The sequence below is a fragment of the Pan paniscus genome, chromosome 14 (genome assembly GCF_029289425.2).
Source record: "Pan paniscus chromosome 14, NHGRI_mPanPan1-v2.0_pri, whole genome shotgun sequence".
NCBI lineage: Eukaryota > Metazoa > Chordata > Mammalia > Primates > Hominidae > Pan > Pan paniscus.
Window position 1 is genome coordinate 114,025,349 of NC_073263.2, and position 24,708 is coordinate 114,050,056.

At 42.1% G+C, this 24,708-nt stretch overlaps 1 protein-coding gene across 10 annotated transcripts in view; it reads right to left on the reverse strand.

Annotated features, from left to right (window-relative positions):
• Positions 1–24,708, reverse strand: part of TUBGCP3 (tubulin gamma complex component 3) — a 103,832-nt gene that overhangs the window by 49,242 nt on the left and 29,882 nt on the right. For 6 of the 10 annotated variants that reach the window (XM_003832096.4, XM_063595875.1, XM_008957468.4 and 3 more), the window contains 7 exons: positions 24,285–24,502; positions 22,141–22,313; positions 20,973–21,091; positions 20,143–20,268; positions 14,389–14,457; positions 13,901–14,033; positions 12,055–12,221 (listed from right to left, as the gene is read on the reverse strand). In XM_003832096.4, coding sequence (XP_003832144.1) covers positions 12,055–12,221; positions 13,901–14,033; positions 14,389–14,457; positions 20,143–20,268; positions 20,973–21,091; positions 22,141–22,313; positions 24,285–24,502 — 1,005 coding nt within the window. Of the gene's footprint in view, positions 1–12,054; positions 12,222–13,900; positions 14,034–14,388; positions 14,458–20,142; positions 20,269–20,640; positions 20,728–20,972; positions 21,092–22,140; positions 22,314–24,284; positions 24,503–24,708 lie in introns of all 10 variants that reach the window. The other 4 variants (XM_008957465.4, XM_063595874.1, XM_008957466.4 and 1 more) reach the window with 1 other exon arrangement.

A 24,708-nucleotide genomic window follows, 5' to 3' on the forward strand; every position in this document is an offset into this window, starting at 1 on the left:
TTCCTTCAATTATAAATGTGACTAACAAACCACAGCACCCGTGCCTTTGTTGTCAACAGGAACCACACAGTTCACATCACATGTTGAGCTGTTGCAGGTGCTTTGAAATAGGCACTAACCCTTAATGCGCTAAATTTTATTTATTTATTTAAAAAATAAGCCCGCATATTACCACATCACTGACTTGATATTCAGTTTGGACACACTAGATAAAGCAGAGTTCTTTCTAAGAGAATTTTTTTTTTTTTTAATTTTCTATTTCTATAGGTTTTGGGAAACAAGTGGTGTTTGGTTGCACGAGTAAGTTCTTTAGTGGTGATCTGTGAGATTTTGGTGCACCCATCACCCGAGCAGTATACACTGCACCCAATTTGTAGTCTTTTATCCCTCACTCCCTTCCCACCCTTTCCCTCCAAGGGAATTTCTTGGAGCCTGCACTACTGCACAGAGGATTGCGAGTGTGGAAGGGAGGTGAGTATGCAGAGCTGGTGTGGAAGGAGGTGGCACTCTGAACTCAGCCACCTCCCATCACCTCAATTTTAGAACAAACTTTGCAGGTCCCCGCCCGACTCTGGGGGCTGCTGCAGGGAATCGGAGGGTGGATAGACCAGGGGTCCTCAAGTTTCAGTGCACAGCAGAAACACCACGGGGCTTTGGAAATCCTCATGCCCATATCAATCCACATTAAAACTCCTGCGGCCGGGCGCGGCGGCTCACGCCTGTAATCCCAGCACTCTGGGAGGCCGAGAGGGGTGGATCACGAGGTCAGGAGATCGAGACCATTCTGGCTAACACGGTGAAACCCCATCTCTACTAAAAGTACAAAAAAGTAGCCGGGCGTGGTGGCAGGCGCCTGTGGTCCCAGCTAATCAGGAGACTGAGGCAGGAGAATGGCGTGAACCCGGGAGGTGGAGCTTGCAGTGAGTCGAGATCGCACCACTGCACTCCAGCCTGGGCGACAGAGGGAAACTCCGTCTCGAAAACAAAACAAAACAAAAAAAACTCCTGCAAGGCCCCATGTGCGGCAAACAGATGTGCAGCCTGAGAGCTACAGAGCCCTACTTGCGCACGGCGACTCCATGGTGAACAGGAGCACCTCAACCTAGCAGGGAGGGAGAAGACCCGGGAAAGGAGCCACAGGAGCTAGCGTAGCCGGCATCCCTCACCAAGCGTTTGTGTTTTCGGAACTTCTACATTTTTTTTTTTAGAGGAAATTCACATAATATAAAAGTCACCATTTTAAAGTGTGCAACTTAGTGGCTTCTAGTATATTCACAATGTGGTCGTGCGACCATTCCTATGATCTAACTCCAGAAGATTTTCATCAGCCTGGAGAGAAACTCCGTATCCATTAAGCAGTCACTCATTCCTCTCTGCCTCCCCAGCCCCAGTCCCTGACAACATTAACTACTTTCTATCTCTACGCATTTGCCAATTCTGGACATTTCATACGAATGGAATCATACAATATATGGCCTTCTGTGTCTGGCTTACTTCACAGAGCACAATGTTCTCAAGATTCACCCACACTGTAGCAAGTATCAGATTTTCATTTTTTTGTTAAGGCTGAATAATATTCCATTGTATGGATATACATCATTTTATTTACCAGTTCATCAGTTGATGGACACTGGAGCTGTTTTCACTTTTGACTATTATAAATGACGCTGCTATGAATGTTCATAGACAAGTTTTTAGATGAATGCGTGTTTTCATTTCTTTGGGTATATACCTAGGAGTAGAACTGTTGGGTCACATGGTAAATCCATATTTAATTTTTTTTAGAAACTGTCAAACTGCTTTCCAGAGGGGCTGCACCATTCTGTGTTTCTACCAGCAACGATGCAGTTCCCAATTTCTCCAAATCCTTGCCAACACTTGTTATTTTCTGGCTGTTGGTTTGTTTTTGTTAACAAACCTAATGGCTGTGAAGTGGTATTTAATTGTAGTTTTGATTTGCATTTCCCTATAATAATAATCTTTTCCTGTGCTTATTGTCCATTTTTGTATCTTCTTTGGAGAAATATCTTCTCAAACCCTTTTTAAACTGGGTGATTTTTCTTGTTGAGTTGTGATAGTTCTTTATGTATTTGGGATGGGATACTAGACCATTATCAGGTAAGTGATTTGGAAATACTTTTCTCCCACTCTGTGTTTTTTTCACTTTCTCAAAAGTGCCCTTTAATGTACATAGTTTTTATTTTGATAAAGCCTGATTTACTTGTTCTTACTGCTCATGCTTTTGATGACATATCTAAGAAACTGCTGCCAAATCCATGGTCCCAAAGATTTACCACTATATCTTCTTCTAAGTTTTATAACTTTGGCCCTTAAATTTAGGTGTCTGATCCATTTTGAGTTAATCTTTACATATGGTGTATGACAGAGATCCCAATGCATTCTTCTACATGCATCCAGTTGTCCTGTTATCATTTGCTGAATAGGCTTTTTATCCCCATTGAGTAATCTTGGCACCTTTATTGAAAATCAATAAAAATGAAGATGTACTTCTGGGCTCTCGCTTCTAGTCCATTGACCCAGAGGTCTATCATTATGCCAGTATCACATTGTTTTGATTACCTTGCATTGTAGCATGTTTTAAAATCAGAAAGTTTGTTCAACTTTGTTCTTTTACAAGATTGTTTGGCCTCAGGGCCCCTTGTACTTCCCTGTGAATGTGAAGATCAGCTTTTCCATTTCTGCAAAGGCTGTTGGAATTTTGATAGACATTGCATTGAAAGTGTGGCTCGTGTTGGGGGAGTACTGCCATCTTAACAATATCAAACATTGAAAGTGTGTCTCGTGTTGGGGAAGCGCTGCCATCTTAGCAATATCAAACCTTCCATCCATAAGCACAGAATGTCTTTCCATTTATTTAGGCCTTTTTCATTCCTCTCAACAATGATCTATTCTTTTCAGAGCACAAGTCTTGCACTTCCTTGGTTAAATTTTGTACTATGTATTTAACTTATTTAGATGATATTTTAAATGGAGTTATTTTCTTAATTTCATATTTGGATTATTCAATGAAAGTATATGGAAATATAACTGATTTTTGTTATTGAGCTTGTATCCTGCCAATGTGGTGAACTTATACATTAGACAGCTATACATACACCTCTCTACCTATATATAATCTTTATTATAAAGTATGCGTGGATTCTTTAGTTTTCTATAAATCAGATCAAGTATCTGTGAACAGAAATGGCTTTACTTTTTTTTGGAGATATGGTCTCACTCTGTCACCCAGAGTGCAGTGGTACAATCATAGTTCACTGCAGCCTCAACCTCTTGGGCTCAAGTGATCCTCTGACCTCAGCCTCCCAAGAAGCTAGGACTACAGGTGTGCACCACTACACCTGGCTCATTTTTTCTTAATCTTTTGTAGAGAGGAAGGTCTTGCTATGTTGCCCAGACTGGTCTCAAACTCTGACCGCAAGCCGTGCTCCTGCCTTGGCCTCCCAAAATGCTGGGATTACAGCTGTGAGCCACTGCACCCAGCTGGTTTTACTTTTTCTTTTCCAATCTGGCTATCTGGATGCTTTTACCTTTTTCCTTTTTAAAAAAAAAAAAAAAAAAAAAAAAAAACCTTGACTAATTATCCTGGCCGTAACTTTCTCAACAATGCTAAAAGGAAGTGGTAAGAGTGAACACCCTTGTCTTGTTCCTGACCTTATGAAGAAAGCATGGAATCTTTAAGTATGATGTTAGCTGTTAGTGTTTCACAGATGCCCTTTATTAGTTATGTTCCTTTCTATTCCAAGTTTGACTGTTTTATCATAAAAGGGTACTGAATCTCATCAAATGCTTTTTCAGCACCAGTTGAGTTGATCATTTTTCCTTTCACTGCCTTAGTAAGATGTCTTACATTGATTGACTTTGATTATACTGAACTACCCTTGCATTCTTGGGATTAATTCCACTTGGCTATTGTGTACAATCCTTCTACTATGCTGATGAATTCTGTTTTCCAGTATTTTACTGAGGAGTTTTGCATCTATATTCCTAAGAACTACTGGTATGTAGTTTTTGTGTGTTGTATCATGTTGACTTCATAAAATGAGTTAAGAAGTATTCCGTCCTATTCTATTTTTTTAAGGAATCTGAGAAGGATTGCTGTTAATTCTTTAAATAGGATTGCTGTTAATTCTTTAAATATTTGGTAGCACTCACCAGAGAAGCCATCAGCTCCTGCACTTTTCTTTGCTAAAGTTTCCTGATTAATGATTCAATCTCTTTACCTGTTACAGGTCTATTCAGGTTTTCTATTTCTTTGTGAATCAATTTTGGTAGTCCGTATGCTTCTAGGAACTCTCTCAAGTTTTATCTATCTAGAAATGTCTTGATTTTGACACCATTTTTGAATGGGAATTCTGTTGGATACAGAATTCTTGAATCATCATGGTTTTGCTTTCCGCCTTTTGAATGTATTCTCCCCCACCTTGTGGCCTCCACGGTTTCTGATGAGAAATCGGCTATTCATCTTCTTGAGGATCCCTTCTGTGTGATGGGTTTTCCCACCTGCCACTTTGAAGATTTGCTCTGTCTCTCTACAGTTTGGTTATATAGGTTGAGTATCCCTAATCTCAAAATCAGAAATCCAGAATGCTCAAAAATCCAAAGCATCTTGGACACCAGCATGACACTGACAGGAAATGTTCATTGCAGTATTTCTGATATCAGATTCTCTGACTGGGGATGCTGAACGTAAGTATAATGCAAGCATTCCAAAATCCAGACTCCAAAACTTCCGGTCCCAAGCATTTTAGATAAGAGATATTCAACCTAAATGTGTCTTGCTGTGGTGAGTTTATCCTACTTTTGAGAGTTTGCTGAGCTCCTTGAATGTGTAGATTAATGTTTCTCATCAAATTTGGGTCTCTTTGCTCTGTTCATTTTCCTTCCCTCTTTTAACTTTCTGTTCTCAGACTGGATGGTCTCAATTGACCTAAACTCAAGTTGCTGACTTTCTTCTCCCTGTTCGAATCTGCTGTAGTGCCCCACTAGTGAGTTCATTCATTTCAGTAATTGTCCTTTTTAACTCCAGAATTTCTATTTGGCTCTTTTTTACAATTTCTATCTCTTCATTGATATCTCGCACTTTTATTATAAAAAGAAGCATTTTCTTATATAGATATATAATAAATTACTATGAGATGAATGATTATAAAGCTCACTTATAACTATTTAGAGTTAACCACACACTTGAAAAAAATGCAATTTTACAACAAAGTTATAATTCCCATTAGGGAAACTAAGGAAAAATTAACCTATAGAAGAAACAAAGAGACAAAATTTCCACATTTTAATTACATAGTGATCAAACACACAATGTAATTGTCTAAATTACCAAATTCTTAGGGTAAAGATGTTATTAATATTTAAAGTAAATTAAAGAGAACCTTCCCAAAACTAATCAAAGACTTAAATGGATATTTATAAATGTAGGGTCTAACAGAAAAAACAGATGTCAGAGAACTACAAACAAATCAGAAAAAGCCCACAGACATCTTAGGGACAGAAGATATTCAAATTTTATCCAATGTTCTCCTTAAAGTAGCAGCAGATATGCTACACACTTCCTATTGGTCTGATGTAATCTTCACACATACACAAAATCGCACCAGACAAGCACTATCATACACACATCTGGAAGATGGGGAAGGGAAGGCCCAGAGAGGCGAAGGTATTTGCCCAGGATACAGAGTCATCAGAACCTGAAGCCAACAGCCAGACCCAAATCAGACTTCAGAACCTAAGCTCTTGAGCTCAAACCCACAGAGATAAAGTAGTCAGATGAGTTACAATGAGATAAACCGGTAGGTGGTATAAGCCCACTGGTATTGCAGTACTAAACATAGCAGACCCATGGCAAAGAACACAATATACTTTATGTCAAGAAAGATTAATTTTAGCTCCATCAATCACAATGCATTTCTGAAAAAACCTACAAGCAAAATTAGTGAAGCAAACGAGTATCTCAGGTGTAAAGAGCTATTTGGACAAAATGACTAGCAAATTTAAAAATTACAAATCATGAACTTCCTAAAGCTCTATCTAATCTCAGACCCTAGGTACCTGCATCAGTAAATATAGAACCTTTAAAATAAAAAAAAGACAGAGATCATGACATCACTGTAGTAGCCTATCAGCATTTGGGTGGTCTTGGGAAAGGACACCTGGGAATGACGACATCAATGTAGTAGCCTATGAGCATTCATGTGGTCTTGGGAAAGGACATCTGGGAATGAGGACGTCAATGTAGTAGCCTATGAGCATTCAGGTGGTCTTGGGAAAGGATACCTGGGAATGAGGATGTCAATGCAGTAGCCTATGAGCATTCAGGTGGTCTTGGGAAAGGATACCTGGGAATGACGACATCAATGTAGTAGCCTATGAGCATTCAGATGGTCTTGGGAAAGGACATCTGGGAATGAGGACGTCAATGTAGTAGCCTATGAGCATTCAGGTGGTCTTGGGAAAGGACACCTGGGAATGAGGACGTCAATGTAGTAGCCTATGAGCATTCAGATGGTCTTGGGAAAGGACACCTGGGAATGAGGACGTCAATGTAGTAGCCTATGAGCATTCGGGTGGTCTTGGGAAAGGATACCTGGGAATGAGGATGTCAATGTAGTAGCCCTATGAGCATTCAGATGGTCTTGGGAAAGGACACCTGGGAATGAGGATGTCAATGTAGTAGCCTATGAGCATTCGGGTGGTCTTGGGAAAGGATACCTGGGAGTGATGACATCAATGTAGTAGTCTATGAGCATTCAGGTGGTCTTGGGAAAGGACACCTGGGAGTGATGACGTCAATGTAGTAGCCTATGAGCATCCAGGTGGTCTTGGGAAAGGATACCTGGGAATGAGGATGTCAATGTAGTAGCCTATGAGCATTCAGATGGTCTTGGGAAAGGATACCTGGGAGTGATGACGTCAATGTAGTAGCCTATGAGCATTCAGGTGGTCTTGGGAAAGGACACCTGGGAATGAGGACGTCAATGTAGTAGCCCTATGAGCATTCAGGTGGTCTTGGGAAAGGACACCTGGGAATGATGACATCAATGTAGTAGCCTATGAGCATTCAGATGGTCTTGGGAAAGGACACCTGGGAATGTTTTGCATTAATTCTTGCAACTTTTCTAAGTCTAAAATTAAATCAAAAGGAAAACATTTAAAAGTGAAAATCTTTGCCAATGAGGCAAGACCTGAGGTAAGTTCATTAATAATTTGAGATGCTGATTCGAATATTATACTCAATAGACATGTATTATTTTATTTTTAAATAAATAAAACATGAACATTAGCCTTATACATATTCTAAGCAACAAGAGTGCTTCAAAAAAGTTTCCCAAATTTAAACCACACTAGTCCTAAGGGTCTGCTTTTGTCTTACCTCAACGAATCAAAGTTTAAACATATTAAAGAAAAAAGTACAGAGGAAAATCGATTTATCAGTTTTTGCCCAATTCCCTCTGCATTCCCTATCAACTCTCCAGTCCCATCATTACTATCACGAAAGGAAATGAATACACAAGCCTGAATAACACATAAGGCAGAGAATCAATAAAGAACTGGCGGTACCTTTAAGGACTCCTTTAAAAACACAGACAAATGGCCAGGCGTGGTGGCTCTCGCCTGTAATCCCAACACTTTGGGAGGCCGAGGCGGGTGGATCACCTGAGGTCAGGAGTTCAAGACCAGCCTGGCCAACATGGTGAAATCCCGCCTCTACTAAAAATATGAAAATTAGCTGGGCGAGGTGGCACGTGCCTGTAATCCCAGCTACTCAGCAGGCTGAGGCAGGAGAATTGCTTGAACCCAGGAGGCAGAGGTTACAGTGCACCGAGATGATATCACTGCATTCCAGCCTCAGCGGCAGAGCAAGACTCCGTCTCAAAAAAAAAAAAAAATACCACAGACAAATATAATGAATTGGTGGTTCAACTAAGGGGTACTTTAAAAGCCTGGTTGTGAAAAATATGCAAACTAAATTATTCTCAAGACAGAAGTATTGCAAATTACAAATTAGGTACTAAAGTCAAAAAAGACAATTAGCCAGCTTGTGGCTTTGACTTTTGTTCTAATTATTAGCAATATATATCCTAATCGTATGAAAACTCAGACAATTCCCACTCCAATCTCTGAAGAAAACCAGGTTTATCAATTGATCAGCAATCATTAGAAAAGTTAAAATCGCCCAAATTCATACTATAACTGACACACTAATTATTGAACAAAGAGGATACAGATTCTTTAATTAAATAAAAAGGTAAACTTTCTCCTTTTTATAATCCTAATTTTTAAAGATTGCTTAAAATATCATCTTTTACTTCTGAAGGGTACAATTATAATGGATGATAAGAAGATACACCTCAAAACTGAGAACAGTAACACACAGAACTTTTTATTTCTGGTGTACATGCTGGTCGAAGTATTTCTCATAAATCTACACCACTAAGCATGGCTGAGAGTAAACAAATCATAGTAATATAAAAAGAACATACGTTCTGAAAATAAAACATTGATTTTTCATTTTCTTAACCACAAGATCACTTAGACTCCCATAAACTCATTAAATAACAAATTTTTTAAACTCAAATAACTTGGCTTATTGTGATAATGGTCAGGAGATTTAATATGCATTCTAAATAATCAATTGCACAGGTTTTTAAACAGCTTTCAAAACTCACCTCATCCTGTAATTATGGAATAACTGAACATAAATGCATTAAAAATGACAAGCCTCACTCTATCAAAGGAAACTCCCATTACCTACGTGTCCTTAGCACCTTACCATTGTGATAGATAAAAACTAAATAGTACAAGAATTTAAGTCTCCATTTAATCTTGAAAAGTTAAGTCTAGAACTTTAAGTCAATTAAATAATTTTATGATACTTTCCAGAAACAGACCTAAAAATAAGGATTCAAATTTAAATGATGAATACCAAATATACCTCTATAGATGGCATGTATATGTATTTTAACATTGAACATTATATAAAAGTTAAACTAAGAATTGAGCTATCTACAGTGTCAGAGGTCAGTATAAAGTTTACCTTTAAGGAGAAGGGGACAATGATGGGTACACAATAGGGGTACTGATAAGTGCTATTTCTTGACTTGGATAGTGACTTAATACAAATTGCATATAAAAAATTAAAAACATAAAACAACCTAGATTTAAACAAAAGGTACAGAGCTTAAGAGTGTAGGGCCAGGCACGGTGGCTCACGCCTGTAATCCCAGCACTTTGAGAGGCCAAGGTGGGCGGATTGCCTGAGCTCAGGAGTTCAACACCAGCCTGGGCAACAAAGTGAAACCCCGTCTCTACTAAAATACAAAAAACTTAGCTGGGCGTAGCAGCATGCACCTGTAGTTCCAGCTACTTGGGAGGCTGAGGCAGGAGAATTGCTTGAACCCCAGAGGTGGAGGTTGCAGTGAGCTGAGATCGTGCCACTGCACTCCAGCCTGGACAACAAAGCGAGACTCCGTCTCAAAAAAAAAGAGTGTGGCGGTACATGCAGGTATGCAGAACCTGGGAAATGGACACAATTCGTCATCTTAATGGAGGAAGGGGTTAAAAAAGAAAGTTTACTCGTGATTTTAACATTTAGAAAGATACAGGCTCACAAAAGCTCTGAAAAACTTGAGGTAACCATTAGTAAAATAAAACATACCTTACAAAGCTTCAGTTTTTTTTTTTAAAGAAAGTTCATACAACAAAAGGAACATAAGAAACCTGAAAATCCTTTTTAATCTCCAAATCCAATACGCAATCCCTATAAAAATTTTTAAAAGAACTTTTAACGGAATTGACAGGCTGATTCTAAATTCATATCTAAGTATAAATGTGCAAAAACAGAGAAACTGTGAAAAGAACAAAAGGTAAGGACTGCCTCTACCAAATTTCAAACCATAGAGTCATTTAAATAATATTGACAGATGAAAAGCAAACAGAAAAAATACAATCCAGAAACAGATTCAAGTATATAGAGAAATTTAGTTTATGATAAAATGTGGTAAAACTTGTGTGGAGTCTCAGTTAAGGCTCAGTCAACAGTACAATGATTCTTTGTACTATTTTTGCAACTTTTTTATAAGTTTGGAAGAATGTGAAAAAAAGTTAAAAGATATGATTTTTTAAAAGAGCAATTCCATATATAAAAATTTGAAAATATAAAACCATCCATGATTCACTCCTAAAAAGAAAAACAAATCCATAAGAAAAATGGGCAAAGGAAACTAACAGGTAATTAGAAGAAGAAATAAAAAAATAACCTATAAGCACGAAAAGCTGGTCAGTCTCACTAGTAATCAGGGAAATGCAAATAAACACCCCAGTGAGATGGCACATTTCGTGCATTAGGTGAAAATATTCTTATTAACATTGGGTAAGACAAAGTGTTGACAAGGATGCGGGAATGAGGACCATAACAGGAAGCTGATAGCTGCGTCAACCTGGATAGGCACTCCTGAGCGCAACGTGGCAGAAGCAGTTTAAAATATGCATCCCCACAGGCCGGGCGCAGTGGCTCACGCCTATAATCCCAGCACTTTGGGAGGCCAAGGAGGGCAGATCACAAGGTCAGGAGATCGAGACCATCCTGGCTAACACAGTGAAACCCCGTCTCTACTAAAAATACAAAAATTAGCCAGGCATGGTGGCGGGCACCTGTAGTCCCAAGCTACCTGGGAGGCTGAGGCAGGAGAATGGCGTGAACATGGGAGGCAGAGCCTGCAGTGAGCCGAGATTGAGCCACTGCACTCCAGCCTGGGCAACAGAGCAAGACTCCGTCTCAAAAAAAAAAAAAAAAAAAAAAAAAACGCATCCCCACAACCCAGCAATCCCACCTCCCAGAACCCACCTTAGAGAAACTCATAAATACGTGCAGGGAGACACATAAAAGGATGTTCATTTTAATACTGTTCATAAGATTAAAAACTACAAAGAAAACATCATCTCCATCAACAGGACAGTGGCTAGACAAAAACATATCTGTCCCTACTGTGAAATAATATGCAGTAATAAAGAAAAACTACACACACCATCGGGAAAGCGCTACAAGACAGGCTAAGCAACTTGCCCAACGCAGATGCACACACGCCATGCCGCCCATGTGTTTCAAAAGCACACAGAGCACCAGAGACTCCATTCTGCCCCAACGCTTGCTTTAAAAACAACTTGTAACAGCACAAACAATAAATTAGAAAACAAATTGAATGTAATACAAACTTCACGCTTGCTTATTTGCAATTTCATCCATGAGAAACGGCAGGAGAACACAGGCCACTGCAGCCAGCAGCGCCCACACAAGGCACACCTGTTTCAGATGGCCAGGCCTCCGCCACTTCCCGCCACACAAAGTCTGCGGCACCAACGGCCCACTCCCACAAAAAAACGCCAGGGTTTTTCCAAGGCCAATGTGATATTTATGGCAGTGCTTATGTATTTCTTAAACTTTAACGTGTTAAACTGCACTACAACTTTTGTTAGATTCCTGTCTTACTGACAAAGGTTTTGAGTGTGGTGCCCCCTCACCCTACCTTCCACCAAAAGCCCTATCATTTCTATCATGCGATTTACACAACAGTGATTTTTAAGCGGCACATGCTGCATTACAGAACTGACTGTATTTCAATAGCTACATATACAACTAACTTGTTTCATTAAGCTGTTAGCACCAAAGTGAGTTTGCAAAGTAATCATGGCAAAGCAGCAGAATCTGCGATGATGACTGCCCCAAGACTCAGGAGGCCTCGTCCTGCTTTGCCATCCACGTGCTAGTAAACTCGGACGAGTGATTCCACCTTGCTGAGGAATAAACCAGGACAGTTCTCCACTAACCAAAGAACTCGTGAACTTATCTGCTGTTCAGTGAGATAACCAGCTGTCGAGGCACTGTGTAAAATGTATATGGTATTCAATGGAAGTGCAGTTGCATTCCTGTTAGGAGAATATGGTAATCATGAGGGGAAAAATGAAACAGCATAACTGCGTGCCCATGCTTTTTAAATCCAAGTCTCAGAACCGAACACCGATCCTTACTTCGTGGTAAGTGTCCTCAAGCTCCCCATCATATATCCAGCGGTACAGGAAGCTCAAAACAGGATGAGACACGAGGCTGAGGATGTGCTGCACCAGAGACCGCATGTACGGGTCTCCTGTTTTTGTGTAGGCGTGGACAGCTGAGGCCAGCTCACCTCCTTTCCTTCCTGGGAGAAATGGAGGAAAATACACAAAAACATACACATTTACACTCATAGTACACACCAGTCACTTCTCACCAACCAAAGACGCCCAAGTAATTGAGATAAAGAGCATTTGTTTTCTTACAGTTAATACCATTTTGGACCTAGAAGCAGCAGTAACATGTCATGATTCAGAAACCAGGAGGTCCAGACTCCAACCCTGGCTTTACACAAGTGTGTGAGTCACTCTTCTCTTTAGGACTGCTGAGGAATTTTTCAGAAACAAAAAGTAGCAAAAAATTGCTGGCTACACAATCTAAAGTTCACATGACTTTTCATGCCTTTTCTACTTGAGACATACTAAGATTCACGCTTCATGGTGCAAAGGAGGGCACAAATATGTATGAAAAACAAAAGTCCTATGAATCAATCCTTGTACTTTTTTTTTGGTATGGTATGCTAGCCCCAACCCATTAACTTGTTTCATAACCCATTAGCTGGCTACAACAGACAGCGTGAGAAACACCGCTCTCTGTAGAGAGAAGAGGCCTCTGGGCCTTGGCCAGAACTACACAGTATGAAGGACTGGGAGTGGCAAAAATCCGGTCTGGAAATAGAAGCACATGAAGAGTTTTTATGTTATGCTAAGAATTCAAGATTTTATTAGACCACTGGTAGATTTTAGGGAGAGGAGTGACAGGATCTGATTTTAAGAAGATGGCTCTGGTGTGTGTACACAAAGTGGGGCTGTGAGATTGAATATGGGGATCGGACAGCAGCTCTTATAACAGTCCCTACAGCGCCAAGGCCAAGCGTACAGGCTGAGCAGAGTGAAGACAGTGAAGGACCCCAGGGGCCCGCTGGACACAGAAAGTGACAGAGGAGTTTGGGGGATCCAGTTCCGGAGAAGCGCTGGGAACTGGAGAAAACGCTGGCGTTTATTTACTGTGCTCCACTTCTCTCTTTTTTGAGGGAAGTGCCAAGAGGTGAGAGAGGAAGGTGTGCAGACAGCAAGATGACCAATGGGGCCCTGCAGATTCTGGGGAACACCCTGGGCAGAGGATGGCAGTGAGAAGGGAACTCTTTGTGTGGCAGATGGCCAGCTCGCCCATCTCATGTCATCCTAACAACCCTAAGAAGTAACTGCTACTAGGATCTCAATGTTATAAACGAGGGAAAAGGCAAAGAGGTTCTTGGCCAAGGTAGCACAAACAATGAGAAAAAATGTCAGAAAGCAACTAGCAATACAGAACCTAGAGCCAGAGAGGCCAAAGCAAGACATGCAAATATGGGAACATCTGACCGAGAGTCACCAACATGGTCCCTGACTGCAGAAGGACTAAAGGCAAAAAGCAAAATGCAAGGAAAGGCGACCAAGGGAGCAGCAAGCACCATGGGGAGCCATAACCAAGGACCACGCAAGAGAGAAATCTTTAAACACGAGACACCCTCCTCTTTCCCACCTCCATCTCAATGCCAGCCCAAGCTTCTACCGTATAAATACTGGGCCACACTGGCAAGTGGTTACGTCCCCTCTTGGTTCCTATCTATCGATTCCTATTGAATCAACATGGCCATTAAGGACAAAAAAGGGCAGGACACAAAAGCAAGCCTGGATGGCGCACCCTACAAACGAGTTCTGAAACAAAGCGAGCGCCGGACGCGCATGGGAAAGACGTGCATGGGAAAGACGCGCATGGGACCTTGGCAGTGGTCCACTAGGGCCGCAAGGGTCTTCAGTCGTATTTTGGGATCATAGGTCCAAACCAGGAGGCGCCGAAGTGTTAAACTACTCTCAAGTCCCAAATTCACACCCTGGTCATCCTCTAGTTGTAGCTAAAAAACAATAAAGATAGAAATGTTTAAGTACAAATAACTACATAGATCACACTTCTTAATCTATATCAAGCGAACATAAGAAAATGATTATACTCATAAAAATGAAGCCAAAGTCCCCTTTAAAAAAAAATAGTATTTTAAAGCTACCTTTAACTGGTAGAACCCCGAAAATTGGCAATTAACTGGCTCTAGGCTACACTGAAACTTGATATTCAAACCTTACAAATAATATTATGAAAAATATTGCTGTATTTTAAAAGTAATGTATGAAGGAACTTAAAACATTCTATATAGCTTCAATTTTGTAACACTTCAAATCATAAAGAAATAAAAATAAAAATAAAATATTTACCTGAGAATGTAAAACAGAGAGCAATCGATAGTATTCTCTGAGTTCCTGGTGCAAGGCGGCACAAAAGCTCTGTGTGGAGGAGAAATATAATTAAAGCACGACACACTCATTACACATTGACTGATTTTAAGTGGAAAGGTATAATGCGTTTACATAAAGTTCAGGTGGGGTGCTACAAGATTTAAATTCAGGTTTTGTCAATAATCTTCTAATCATCTTAATCACCACAATATATATTTTAATAACATGAAAAAAGTGTTGTTCCTTAGTACAAAAAGCATGAACTTTGCAGAAGAGGAATGGAAAAAATATACATGGTACAGTTTTCATGAAGTGTAGTGACTTTAGAGAATGATCCTTTACGATTATATCCCCTGTAGATCTAATTAAACTAAAGAGCTTCTGCACAGCAAAAGAAACTACCATCAGAGTCAGCAGGCAACCTGCAGAATGGGAGAAAATTTTTACAATCTACCCATCTGACAAAGGGCTAATACCCAGAATCTACAAAGAACTTAAACAAATTTACAAGAAAAAAATCAAACAACCCCATCAAAAAGTGGGCAAAGGATATGAAGAGACACTTCTCAAAAGAGGACATTTATGCAGCCAACAGACACATGAAAAAATGCTCATCATCACTGGCCATCAGAGAAATGCAAATCAAAACCACAATGAGATACCATCTCACACCAGTTAGAATGGTGATCATTAAAAAGTCAGGAAACAACAGGTGCTGGAGAGGATGTGGAGAAATAGGAACACTTTTACACTGTTGGTGGGACTGTAAACTAGTTCAACCATTGTGGAAGACAGTGTGGCGATTCCTCAAGGATCTAGAACTAGAAATACCATTTGACCCAGCCATCCCATTACTGGGTATATACCCAAAGGATTATAAATCATGCTGCTATAAAGACACACGCACACGTATGTTTACTGCAGCACTATTCACAATAGCAAAGACTTGGAACCAACCCAAATGTCCATCAATGATAGACTGGATTAAGAAAATGTGGCACATATACACCATGGAATACTATGCAGCCATAAAAAATGATGAGTTCATGTCCTTTGCAGGGACATGGATGAAGCTGGAAACCATCATTCTGAGCAAACTATCAGAAGGACAGAAAACAAAACACCGCATGTTCTCACTCACAGGTGGGAACTGAACAATGAGAACACTTGGACACAGGGTGGGGAACTTGGACACGGGGCCTGTTGTGGGGTGTGGGGAGCAGAGAGGGAAGGCATTAGGAGATATACCTAATGTAAATGACAAGTTAAAGGGTGCAGCACACCAACACGGCACATGTATACATATGTAACAAACCTGCACGTTGTGCACATGTACCCTAAAACTTAAGGTATAATAATAAAAAAATTAATTAATTAATTAAAAAAGATTATATCCCCTGTAAATATTCAGGGTTAAAATGTAATTTTCTTTCATGCTCTTAATTAACAAAATTTTAAAATTGGCAGCTCAATGCCAATCCTCCTAATTTTTGTTCTGTTTGCACTGCTTGTTCTTCTGACCCCTATTAGTAGTAAGAACTTTTCCACACATCTCCAATCTTAAATACTGAAAGGAGGCCGGGCGCAGTGGCTCACACCTGTAATCCCAGCACTTTGGGAGGCCAAGGCAGGCGGATCACGAGGTCAGGAGATCGAGACCATCCTGGCTAACATGGTGAGACCCCTGTCTCTACTAAAAATACCAAAAATTAGCCGGGCATGTTGGCGGGTGCCTGTGGTCCCAGCTACTCAGGAGGCTGAGGCAGGAGAATGGCTTGAACCCAGGAGGCGGAGCTTGCAGTGAGCCAAGATCACAACACTGCGCTCCAGCCTGGGCGACAGGGTGAGACTCCATCTCAAAAAAAAAAAAAAAAAAAAAAAAAAAAAAAACTTAAAAGAGTCAGGTCAAAACAACACGAATAAGAAGCTAGAAGAGGCACCCTCATACACCTGCATCCAGTCCTGTGGCAAGAGCCTTCAGGGATGAGCTGTGGGATGTAACTCCAGGATGCCTGGGGGCAGCTCTGCTGTTCAAGGAGCCCACAGCAGAAGCAGCCTGCAAGGGATAAACCTGTGTTCTTTCTCATTCAGTTTTATCCAGCAAAACTCCATCAAAAAAAATTTTTTTAATTGTTTTTTAAACTTATTTTCTTTAAGTAAATATGTAGGTTGCATACCTTTCTGTATATTTTTAAAATATATCAGCAGTCACCTATAGGTGTATTTTACTGCATTTATGGTTTGTGGACTAAGACAAATGTGAACATTTTCAAGTTTGAAAATGAACATAAAACATACTAATTTTGTAGACACAAAAGGACACGTCAAAAGTGAGGTGTGCAAGAAGAAACGTCCTAGAGTCTGGAATGAGACAGACCGGGGGTAAAAATCCAGGGCTCCCGCTGGAGGTACCGCCACGTGTCAGCCCCTGACGGTATGAACCTCTAGGCTCATCTACATAGGGAGGAAGAATAAATGCGGTAACGTAGGGCAAGCGCCTGGCACAGGGTGGGCACAAAGGTGCTTACTAAACCATAGGTCAGTTTTCTTAGGTAATATTTACAGAGAAAACGACATGGAATCTGCTCAGGCACAGCATCACTCTTTACCAAAACTCCATCCCAGCCCGAGGGCAGGAGGGCAGACACACAAACACATCAAAGCTTTGAAAAACCTGCTGAAATATGCGGCCAGGTGCGGTGGCTCACGCCTGTAATCCCATCACTTTGGGAGGCCAAGGCGGGCAGATCAAGAGGTCAGGAGATCGAGACCATCCCGGCTAACACAGTGAAACCCCGTCTCTATTAAAAATACAAAAAAATTAGCCAGGCATGGTGGCGGGTGCCTGTGGTTCCAGCTACTTGGGAGGCTGAGGCAGGAGAATGGCGTGAACACGGGAGGCGGAGCTTGCAGTGAGCCGAGATCGCACCACTGCACTCCAGCCTGGGTGACAGAGCGAGACGACTCCGTCTCAAAAAAAAAACAAAAACAAAACCTGCTGAAATGATCAAATCATTATCCAACGTGTAGAATCTAAGTATTTATATACAGGTGTATGTGAGTCAGCTTCTGAGAAGTCTATAACCAAAAGAGTGGAAGTGCAGGCAGAGCGCGGCAGCGCCACACACCCTCAGAGGGAAAAGGCCTGTGGTTAGCAGAGGCTGTTTCCGCCTTGGTTCATTAAATGCACATGTAAATTTCACACTTACAAAACAGTATCTTCATTCATATATGATTTTGCTCCATTTGGTATGTCTAGAGCCAGGACACCTCCAAGGCTAACTGTGGGCACTGGTAATACTGACACAGGACATAAATTATGCAAGGCATAAATTAGGGCACACGGTCACCCCACTGAGAGCACACGCTGGCTCTTCAAATAAGATAAATAAACCATCACTCCTTCAGCAACTGGATGGCACCGAGCAATGACTCCAAACAGCAGGAAATGGAAGTAGAACAGAGACAGCTTTGGAACAGAGTGACACGTCACACCCTGGTCCATACCTGCCATCTACTAGTCAGGGCAACTTGGTCAAATCAATCAAACTTGCTGAGGTTCAATTTTCACATCTGCAAAATGGGGACAATTAATGCTTGCCCTGATCATTTTAGAAGGCTGCTATGATAATCGATAAGGAGAAAGAAGATAAAAGAAGAGCCTCTAAAGTCCAGTACTATAAACAGCAGTCCCCGACCTTTTTGGCACCAAGGACTGGTTTTGTGGAAGACATTTTTTCCACGGACCAGGGTGGGATGGGGGGGCAGGGTGGTTCTGGGATAAAACTGTTCCCACCTCAGATAATCAGACATTAGATTATCATAAGAAACATGCAACCTAGATCCCCTGAATGCACGGTTCACAACAGGGATCACAATCCTATGAAACTAATGCCATCACTGATCTGACAGGAGGCAGAGCTCAGGTGGTCATGCCTGCTCGCCCTCCACTCACCTCCTGCCGTACGGCCCAGTTCCTAACAGGCCATGAACCAGTACCGGTCCACAGTCCAGGAACTGGGGACCCCTGCTATAAAACATAATATGATACTACTATAGTGATGATCAATCCATCTCCTGGAATAAAATATCTACATAATGGTTTAGTTATCCTGTATTGATTTTGTGTGTGTGTTTTGCTTCATGTCTATCAAGTTGACTAGGAGCTATCAGTGACACTTGCATAAGATGATGATATAAACCCAGACATGATAAAACACTCCCTTTGGGAAAAGGGACAGGGACTCTAAAATTACAGCTGGCTCCTGAGGGGACGGCCCATCAGTCCTACCTGCCTCGAGAAAGAGCCAGCTCACTCCTATCTGCCCTTGCAATGAGGGAGAGTGGTGGCTGGTCATCGAGCAATTCACTAGACTGGCAAACAGAACAGAAAACCGTGCTAGACTGGGAAGCAGCATCTTTATATGCATTCTCTCCCCACCTTCACAATCCTAGAGGTAATCACTACCCCACTCTACGCAGGAAGAAACTTGTGGCCAAGAGAAGATAACCTGGGCAAGATGACGTGACCATTACAGGAGAAGCCCAAACCGGAACCCTGGGCTGCCTCGCTTCAAAGCTCAAAGTGTGACACCTACTCAGCAGCCACACTGCCACAGCACGCTCCTCCCCACCAGCCACGCTCCTCCCCACCAGCCACGCCCCTCCCCACCAGCCATGCTCTTCCCAATCAGCCATGCTCCTACTCAGCAGCCACGCTGCCACAGCACGCTCCTCCCCACCAGCCACGCTCCTACTCACCAGCCACACTGCCACACTACTCGCCTACTCACCAGCCACACATTCTAACCCACCACCCACACTCCTACTCACTAGCCACATTCCCAACCACCGGCCATGCTCCTACTCACCAGCCACGTTCTTACCCACCAGCCATGCTCCTCCCCACCAGCCACACTGCCACACCACACTCCTCCCCACCAGCCATGCTCTTCTCCATCAGTCACGCTCCTACTCACCAGCCACGCTCCTACCCACCAGCCACAATGCCATAAGTCCTGTGCTATGCTGGGCTTATAGTATACAGTTGTTTTGTGATTCAATAATTTTTGGAGATTTCATTGGCAGTAATTACTGCCCAATAATCAACCTACGGACAAGACCACATGCTGCTTAGCCACAAAGAAGGGCTGGACAGTGGAGATGCCACGGCTCCTATTAGCTGCCCCCTGTCAGGCTCCAACAGGAGGAGAAGCAGCAGCAGCTCCCTCCCAACCATGCGCTGTGCCATCGGCAGTGCCCACCCAGGGCTGTCCAGACAGCCATAGCCAGGATTCCCATCTCCAGCTTCGGCAGTGTTCCCAAATCCTGCCTCACCATGCTGCCTGGGGAATCACGCAGCTGGGAGTGTCCCCTGTTGGCAGGCCCCGTCCCAGCAGGGCCCCTCCTCCACCTTCTGGAGGAGGCAGCAGCAGCTGGGCAGGGCCCCCTTCGAGCGTTTGGAATCGGGCAATGCCAGCTCCCCATGGCCAGCTCTGTCTCACCATTTTCTCTGTATTTTACAGTCCTCCAGCAGTTCCTGAGCCAAACTGCTGTATTCAGTGTCCTCATCAGCACCTACTGTGGTTTCTACTGTCTTGAGTGGACCCTGACAGCTGACTCTCAAAGCTGCTTTACTTGGAAAGAGCCTTAGAAGGAGCTATTTCACAGTAAGATTTCAACTAGAGTAAGCGTTTCCCAAAGTGCGCAGCATCCTAGGAACCATGAACGCACCTGCCCAACGAGTCCGAATGAGCGGTCCAGGCTCCTCTGGTCCGTGTATCTTCTGATTTTATTATGCAACCATCCCAACTCAGAAAGCCTGACTGCTGTGTCTCTCAAAGACCTACTTAGATTTGCCTAAAAAGTAAATACATCAAATGTTAAACATTAAAAAGCAATACTAGAGCTTTAATTAGTATTTTTCTCAAGCACTTCTACTTTTAATACTATAATCCTTAGGCTTCAAGACATAAAAGTTAAAACTAAGATCCCATCACTAAAGGGAAGGAAAGCACATTAAGTGACAGCATGATGGAAAGCACCTCAAAGGGCATGGTGAGCTCATTTCACACCACCCTGCAGTTGGCCTGCGGTGTGGCAGAGAAGGTCTGTGATCTCAGCCACGCTGTGAAAGGGCTAAGAGCCATAGTGTGACCCACACCACAAGAAATGGGCATGGTAAAGGCAGGTTATGGAAAAAGGAAACAAAAGTGGGTGAAGACCCCTGACCTGGAATCCTGCATCAACGCCGAAGGTGCCAAGGGACCTCTGTCCCCTGGGTGCCTCAGCCATCACACAGCAGGATGCAGAAATCGGCTATGGGGCAGCCCCATCAGTAGACGTGAGGAAAGGAGGCACACATTAATCACAAAGGGTCCCCATAACAAAACTGAACGAGCCACAATGGACAGAAATAGAAACCAGAATTCCACAGTGCAATTTCACCTCACACCCGATTCGCAAAACCCCAGTACCACCTTATCAATCAACAGCCACTATCAGGACTTCATGACATGTTTTTTCTTTCTGAATATTTTAACTTAGATTTTATGTTACTGTACCTTTCCTTCTACTTTGTAACAATTTTCAGTGTTGTTCATTTTGATGTTTTTGCCATCTATGCCCTGAAAGACGTACAAAATGTCCCTTACCAGAGCTGCTTCTGTAATTTCCATAGTACCTGCAAAATCATTTTTTAAAGACAGTAATTACTAGACAATATTTTAAGAGACAATAGATATTATGGTGCAATTAGCTTCAGATTAGATATTTGCCACCCCGATGAAATTTACTAACTCAATAAATAAGCTCAAGATGAAAAAGAGTATGAGATTAGAAAGAAACAAGGCGAGTCTCAGTCTACAGGTTGGCCTTCTGTGCCATGAACGCACAGCTGTCAAACACGACATGAGTCTGCAGCTGTGGACAGAGGCTGGACGCGGGAGCCACACACAGGGACAGGCGGAGTGGGGCAGATGGTGGAGACTACTGCGGGGGCTAATAATACTGTGCCAGGATGTCCTCCAGCTCTCAGATGCTCCTCACCTTTGCATTCTACGCAAGGACAGGTACAGGTAACATCCAGAGCTATTTCAGAATCAGCAGATTACGAGCCAACAGGGAAACCCAATCCTCTGTTTTCAGGACACTCATGTATCAAACGCTGCTAACTGTAGTGTTCTCAATAAAGAAACTCAAGCTTCCTTTTGGAATCTAGCAGGGCTTTAAAACCCTCCATGAGGTATTCATCTCACCATTGAGTAATTCCTCAATGACTCTCTTAGACGTGCCAGGCACTGTGCTGAGCACTGGCACCAGAAATGAAAAGACATAGCCCCTCTGTGGCCTTAAGACTTTGGTAGAAGAAGGTGACTTTTACTGGGGGCCTAACCCAGCCTTAAAGACTTTCCCAGGGAAACGGCAGGATGAAAACAGACAGGGAGAATGTGATGAGGAACAGCAAAGACGAGAGATGTGGAGGGAGGAGGCCACATGGAAAAGCAGCCAAAAAGCAGACTGTGCTGGGAGGAAAAAGCCCAGGTGGCCTGGGGTGAAAAGCCAAACTCCCCAAGGCGCCGCAGACCATCAGGGACTCTGGACTTCATCATAAGAACCAGAAGAAACCACTAAAAGGTCTGAGGTGGGGTTCCTGGGCCGTACCTTAAAATAAGGAAAGGCTGAATTCCAAGTGTTCACAGAAAAGCTGTATTAACATAGATCCTTACTCACCACCCGTATCCCCTTCTCTCCTGGACCTTGTCATGTTGCGAGACACAGCACTGGGGACACCTTTTGAGGTAGTGGTTTGTGAAGAAGGCTGATTTGCAGTTAAAGTCCATGCGAGTCGTGACCCCAACTGCTGTCGAAGGCAATCTCCTACTCCCGGAGCTTGATTAGACTGTCTAAAAAAAGAAACATGTATTATCTTCTAATAGGCTATTCGCTGAAGAGACAAAAGTGTCCCTAGAAATTTCTCTTGTATTACTATCGTGAATTACATAAATTTATAAATCTGGTATAGCTGATACCATGACTTTACCCTAACCGAATATATCAATAACAGACAGTCCCAAGTCCCTTGAACTTGGTCAAGCCTCCTTGTGACCCTTGGCCTAGCGTTCGGACCCAACACAGCAGTGGAAAAATCATCTTACTGCTACCTTACAATATATAGTTCTTACCATTAATATCAAAATCTATTTGGCTTTTCTTTATAAACATATAACATACCTTACCCACCCCATAACCACTTTGAAATTCTCTACTTATTTTAACTTCAAAATCCACAACTCTCGTTCACTCCCCATGTACTGAGCAGAGGAATCGAGTCACTGTGACACTGCCCCAGGCGCCTGGCCTCACCTGTCTTCAGCCTTCAGAGTGCTCACTATGAAAAGAAACTGCAATTTTCAATTAACTGCTAAAGTATACAAACGTATAAAATCTAAGGCAAATGCATATTCAAGGTCAAGATGGCTTGTCAGCAATTTTGAGACTATGTCAAAGTTGTTTTTTGAAAAATGTAAGAACCTCATAGCTGATTTCTAATAGCGTCAGTTTTGACAGCTGCAACAAAAATATCACTTCCTGGGACTACAAAACACAAAAATGAGAACCTCAGCTGCTCTACAGTTTCCAGGTGCCAGAGCTTGGATTTAGTACTGGTGCAATACTGGGGGGGTTTATCCATAATCCACTCGTGAAGTAAGGAGAACAGGAAAGAACTGAAACAGTTCTTATTTTATTCCATTTTCATCAGGAGAGAAGTCAACAACATTCACTAAAACTATGTCTCTGGGCATAGTTCTAAATTTAAGAGGATGATTCTAAAAGACTTTCAGTTCAAAGTTCTCTATACAGATTTTTAATAGGATAATAATTCAAATTCTGAGGTATAAATGAGAATGTCAATTGATTCTTTTAGCTGGAACTTAAATTCTAGATTAAATGTGTCAAGTTCTGTTTTTAAATGCTTTGCGTTTTCTTCATAGAACACTAGACCCCATTGGTAATCCATATGTATAGAACACACATTCTGTTTTCAAGTATCTTGAACATAATTGAATAAATCACAAAATGATTTATAATTCTATTACACTCACATGGAAAACACCATTTATTTGATGCTAAATCCTTGGTCACTGTTTTTCTGGAAAAATATCTACTTTATGATAATCCACTTTAATGCGATTTCCGGGAACCAACTATGGCAAAAAGCAAAGCCACCCGTTTATCTACATATAGGAAGAATGTGTAATTAAAAACAAAGAAAAACAAAGTTCCATCCATGAATGACAATGGCGCCTGCTTGATTCTCAGCTGTAAATCCTGTATTTCTTGAAAACATGCTTGGACCACATACATAAAACCTTCGTTGTGCATTCCTGCATTTCATCATCTTAATTCATATGCACTAAAATGTCACGATCCTTAAAGACCTCAGCACTCAAGGAAAGTTCAACCTTATTTTATTTTACTTAACAATTTACTAAAGAATCCAATGAGGAGAAAAACATACATCAATGAAGAGGCCACTATTCCCTAAGGAAAAATCTGAGCGCACAGTCAGAGAGCCTCCAGATGAAGGGCTTTGCACAGGGTACTTCAAGCTCCTTCGTGATGGGCACTTCAGTGACAGGTGAGAGCTGGCCAGAGCTTGTGGATTACAAAGTGGAAGGAACTCCTGCTGTAGCATAGCTCTGAAGAGGAGTAACGCTCGGAGATGGAGTGCATCGGACACAGTGCCCAGAACACCGTCTGGCACATATGAGGCCCCACTGATACTGTGGGTGAACACCAATGTCTGGTTAACAGCCTGCAGGCGTCTCTGTTTCTAACACATAGAGAATCTATACACGTCAGCGTGGCCTTACCCTGGGAGGAGAGATTGTGGCGCAGGCGCGGGGCCACTGAGGGCACACAGGCCAATGCTGCTGATGCCACTGCTGCCCACGCTGCCGGAGCTCTGGGCTGACTGGGCACTCCGATCCTGGTAGCTCAGGGGAAGGGTCTGAGGCCTGGCATAGTAGTAAGGGGTTGAGTGGGCATCTCTTGGTAAGGCCTGAGCAAATAACGTAGCATAGCTAGAAACCTGAAAAGAGAAACACACTAAGAGCAGAGACAGGAAATTACAGAACAGTCTTCCCAAACCTAAAAAGGTCATTTATATTCAGATTTTCCTTCTATTTCTGTAACTGGATTTGGATTCCATACTTTATTAAACAATAAATTAGATGTTATGCTTTTGAAATATGCCTAAACTGATAAAGTTTTAGAAAATTTTCTGAACTCCAACAA